General features: G+C 33.8%; 1 protein-coding gene across 1 annotated transcript; it reads left to right on the top strand.

Annotated features, from left to right (window-relative positions):
* The first annotated feature begins 879 nt into the window (after positions 1-879).
* LOC140885037 (protein FAR1-RELATED SEQUENCE 5-like) lies at positions 880-3,399 on the top strand. The gene is made up of 6 exons (XM_073291953.1): positions 880-1,175; positions 1,388-1,450; positions 1,812-1,862; positions 1,956-2,920; positions 3,024-3,077; positions 3,145-3,399. The coding sequence occupies exons 4-6, from the start codon at positions 2,300-2,302 to the stop codon at positions 3,187-3,189; spliced, it is 720 nt and encodes a 239-aa protein (XP_073148054.1). The 5' UTR covers positions 880-1,175; positions 1,388-1,450; positions 1,812-1,862; positions 1,956-2,299; the 3' UTR covers positions 3,190-3,399.
* The last annotated feature ends 1,439 nt before the right edge of the window (positions 3,400-4,838 follow it).

Raw genomic sequence — 4,838 nt, 5'->3', positions numbered from 1 at the left:
GATCACTTGGCCGAAAGGAGATCGAATCTATTTTGCTTTCGTGTTGGGGATTTTGATCCGACCATCCTTCATCAAGCCATGAGTTAGTTGTCGTCTGTCGAGCGGTGATAGTTTCTGCTACTTTTTCCGTGCAATCATATGGATTTTTACTAATTTGCCTTTAAATTGTTTCCCACTGGGATGATCTTGAAGACTTGAACTGCATTATGATTTTCATATGAATAGTCAAGTTTAACAATTAACATTACTGTAGCCAATCGTATGCCCTTTCTCTTGACAACTAATGAGTTTCTTTTGGGTTTTCTTTTGCTTTGTTAGTCTTTGATTGTTTGATTCATTCAAAGAAGTGTGCGAGAATGGTCTATGCATTTGTTCTTCTTGATGAAACATCTAAGAAAATATTGGTTTGCTAACCTTTAGCTTATGACCTGTTTTGATACTCCTTAACCTCAATTAGCATGCATAATCAAGTAGTTGTTATATGCAGGGGTAAGGTATGCAAATACTTATGTTCGAGTCATTCATCGAATCATGTCAGCATCGTTATGATTACAGAACCCCTTTGTTTGACTGGGTGAAATCTATGTATTTATGATATTACATTCTAGTGTAATTTTAGTGATAAATTTGAAACATAAGTATCCCACATGAGCAAATAACATGAACACTCTATGAAATTTACATAATATGAAAAATTATAGCTAGGATATTAGATTTTCTAACTGTTTGTTCCTCCAAGAAAAGTAGGAATAAGCCAATTAGAAAAATTTGATGAGTTGTTGCTTTGGGAAGAGGAAGCTTTTACTTGAGAAGTAGCTTATTGAATCATTATATTATAGTTTGCTGTTGGTTGCTGCAGTTTGTGTTGGCATTTGATTGTAGGTGTGTGAGAGAATTGAGCTTAAATCCAAATTCTTGTTTTTTGTTGTCTAATATATCTTTGAGTTATATTTTCATTTTGATTTGATGTGTTTGTATCACCTTTCTGGTCACTTAAGAAGGTGAAATTATTAAAAAGTGAATTGCCAAATATATAGTATTTGCACTGATTGATTTGTTTCTATGTCATTAGAAAGGGCTAGATCATCTCAGCGGCTGTCATACTTTTTTTAGTTTTCTTGTTGGATAATTAAATTCGGATATGGAGAATGAAGCTGAAACTCATAATCAAGAAGGTAATTTTTTTTTCATTTTAACAAACTATTTAAATTTTTTAAATACAAATGTTTTTGTTTATATTGAAAATGTGTTACTTTCATTTGTTGCAAAGAATTGAATTATGTTTCCAGAGCATCATTTTATTTTAGTTTACACAAACATTGCACAAAAAACATTACCTTTTAAATTATATTTTAATGTTATTTTTTTAATTATTTTGTCATTATAGGTCAAAATTTAAATTCTATTGTCGTTGTTTCTAGCGATGAAAATGAGACAGACATAAATAAAGGTAAGGTTGACATAACTTATGTGAGACCTCGATTCTAATCGGCTAATAACGAATAATTAAACGTCATTAATCAAGAGACAAAAGAAAAAGAAGGAAGAATTTTTTTTTTTAAACGGATGAATAAGCTTTATTTGAGATAATCAGAGATTTCCGAAAATTGCAAAATAGTCCCTGATAAAAAACGAATCGACCCTCAACTTCTAAAATCTCTTATTATCTCAAATAAAGTCCATTAAAAAAATTTTGGGGCGTTACAACTTACGAAGTGTATTATGTTTATCAAAAAAAATAAAATAGATTTTCATTTTAGTTGTTTCTTGTAATAATATTTGACACTTGTTTGAATTTAATGTAAATGAAGATGTTGATCCGGCAGCTAGTAGTGAACAAAATATGATTCCAGCCAGTGAAGGTAACATTTCTCAAATTAATGAGAAATATTTGGTTTTGGTTAAAACGTATTAGTTTTTATTAATGCTAGATATATGTTTTGAAATTATTACAGATGACAATACATATTCTTTTGATATAACTGGTTCTCTGATTGGTTTGACGAGAAAAACAATTGATGAAATGTATCAATTGTATTCTAACCATGCAAGGGCCATTGGTTTTAGTGTTCGTAAATCAACCACGAGGTACTGTAACAATCAAAAAGTTGTAATAGAGAAATATTTTCTCTGCTCTTGTTCTGGAACGAAGAAAATAGAAGATTCAAATCCAGATAACTTAAGTGGTGGATCAGTGGGAAAGATAGGAAAAAGATCTTGTCTGACATGAACAGGATGTAAAGCTTTATTGAGAGTTAAATTGAATGACGAATGCCTTTATGAAGTTGTGTCCCATGTGATGATACATAATCATGCATTCACTAGGATAGAATGGAGTCATCATCATCGATCAGAAAGGAGAATTTCAAATGTGAAGGGTAAAGCTATTGAAGATATGATATCTTCTGGGATGAGAGCTACTGATTCTTATCGTTATATGGTACATGAAGCTGGTGGAGAGGAAAACGTTGGTCATACTTTGATGGATCACATGAATTTTGTGAACCGTTGGAAAATGAATGCAATAGAAGGAGGGGATGCACAGAAAGTAATTGAAATGTTACAACAAGAAGATGCTAAAGATAATGACTTTTTTTTCAGAGTCAAATTAGATGGTGATGGGAGATTGTGTAATGTATTTTGGAGGGACTCGATGATGAAAGAGGATTATGACATATTTGGTGATGTAATGGTTTTTGACACAACTTATCGCACTAATAAGTACAATTTGATTTGTGCTCCTTTCGTGGGTATCAATCATCATTGGAAAAATGTGATGTTTGGTTGTGCATTTTTATCTGACGAGAAGGTCGAATCATTTCAATGGCTCTTTGAAGTTTTTAAGAAATCGATGGGAGGGAAATGTCCTGTCAGTTTGTTCACCGACCAAGATCAAGCAATTTCAAATGCAATAGAAAAGGTCAATAAATTTTGAAATATATTTGTTGAATTTTTATTTTGATGTAGGTTTTTTATGTGAATTACTCATGTGAATATAACAAGTATTTCTTATTTTGATGTAGGTTTTTCCGGAAACAAGACATAGGCTATGTCTTTGGCACCTTCATCAAAATGCTGTAAGTAGGTTTGCAAAGTTGAGAATTCAAAATTCTTTTAAAGATGCATTTAAGAAATGCTTGTCAGGTTGTGTTGATGAAAATGAATTTGAAAGCTGTTGGAGTTCTATGATTTCAGACTACAAACTAGAGAATCATCCTTGGTTTAATCGTTTGTATGTATTAAAGGAAAAATGGTGCACTTCATTGAGCAAAGATTTATTCTCTGCTGGAATTCTGTCTTCCCAAAGAAGTGAAAGCACTAACCATGCCATTGGATTCAGTGCAAAGAAAAACACAAGCTTGACTGAATTTTTTGGAATTTTCAAGGAAATGTTAAAGAATTGGAGGAACAAAGTGAAAGAGTGGGTGCACGGTGAGCCAACTTGTGGCTAAGGGCTTTGATGACTCTTTGTATAAACAATCTTTTGTTTAATATAATTTACACTTTTATTAATGACAATGACTTTATCTTTCTTCATATTGTGATATTGTGATATACTATTGTTGTTTTGATAAAGACCTTGAATATACTATAGTGTATGTAAGATGTGGTAGAACATGGAGATGTCTATCATGAAACACATCTTATAGTCACTGTATATTCTAAACTGTTCCTAGTCGATTGAGCCGTCCGATAATAAGGATAAGGATCGCTCGAGTTTGAGACTAGCATTTGCGATGCAGAGTACCACGTTTCATTGGTAAGGAACATAGAGATGTTCGAAGCATGCAAATGGATATTCATACAATGAATGATCGAACTACCCTATCCGGACTTTCCAAGTGGTTATCACTTATCGAGTGGATAAAGTCCGCGGTTTTGGTTGTACACCATTAGTCCTTACTACTTGAAACATCATTGAGACTCTATATGCTAGTACTGTGCTTTGACTCGTTTACCGACTCTATTGGGGTCATCAGGTGTCGGGATTGGGTACAGTTACAACACATATAGGAGTCGATGCTTTGTTGTCAAGGATTCACCACATACTTACGAGTGTGGATATCCTATGCGATCTGAGGAGATATTAGTGTGACGAATCTCTGGCCAGAGTACATGATGTTTTTAAGAAATGGTTTCTTAGTAACACATGCGATGTCACTATTTGATCTTCAAGATGTATTGCATAGTTATCGAATCTCGAACGACTCTCGATTTACCAATGGTTGTTGATTCGATCGGGATATATGGATGAAGGGACCGTAATGTACGCTAACCAAAATCTATTGGTTCTTGCAGGCACTATCAGTGATACCTAGGGAATCATGGGGCGATGTTGCTAGGCGCTCTTACCATGATTCGATGGGCAAGTCGGAAATTGTTGTTCCGAGTCACAAGGAGTTGTGAGCCCACGGCTAGCTGTATCCCTGAACCATTGAGGGTCACACAGAGTAATGGATTTTTAATCCCCGTTGAGATAGTTAAATTTAAAGAGTTAAATTTAATGAACAAAGAAGTTGGACTTCTTAATTATGAGTAGAGGAGTAAGATTTCCTAAAATGACATAGGGATGAGCATTTTTGGAAACCACTGAATTCGGATTCAGAAAAATTTATCTTGACTTTAAAAGGTGCAGAAATGGTTTCTGTGCACATTGGTGAAATCGGTTTATCAATCGGAGTCATGATGAATTTTATATTAATTTCTGAACATGCGGGCTTTGCTTGTCGGGCTTGAACTTATGACTAATGGGCCCTAAGCTGTTAGCGGCCTACATTATAAATAAGTTATTGCAGTACAGAAATTAAAAACAACAGGTCACAATTTTTGAAAACCTA

This window comes from Henckelia pumila, chromosome 2 (assembly GCF_033568475.1).
Source record: "Henckelia pumila isolate YLH828 chromosome 2, ASM3356847v2, whole genome shotgun sequence".
Lineage (NCBI taxonomy): Eukaryota > Viridiplantae > Streptophyta > Magnoliopsida > Lamiales > Gesneriaceae > Henckelia > Henckelia pumila.
Note: the sequence above shows the minus strand (reverse complement) of the source record. Positions and strands in the feature narration are given on the sequence as shown.

Excerpts from the sequence above, each read along its gene's own strand:
- LOC140885037 (XM_073291953.1), top strand. The coding sequence starts at position 2,300 with ATGATACATAATCATGCATTCACTAGGATAGAATGGAGTCATCATCAT. Across the intron at positions 2,921-3,023 it reads TTTCAAATGCAATAGAAAAG|GTTTTTCCGGAAACAAGACA; the intron begins GTCAATAAATTT and ends ATTTTGATGTAG. Across the intron at positions 3,078-3,144 it reads GGCACCTTCATCAAAATGCT|GTTGTGTTGATGAAAATGAA; the intron begins GTAAGTAGGTTT and ends AATGCTTGTCAG.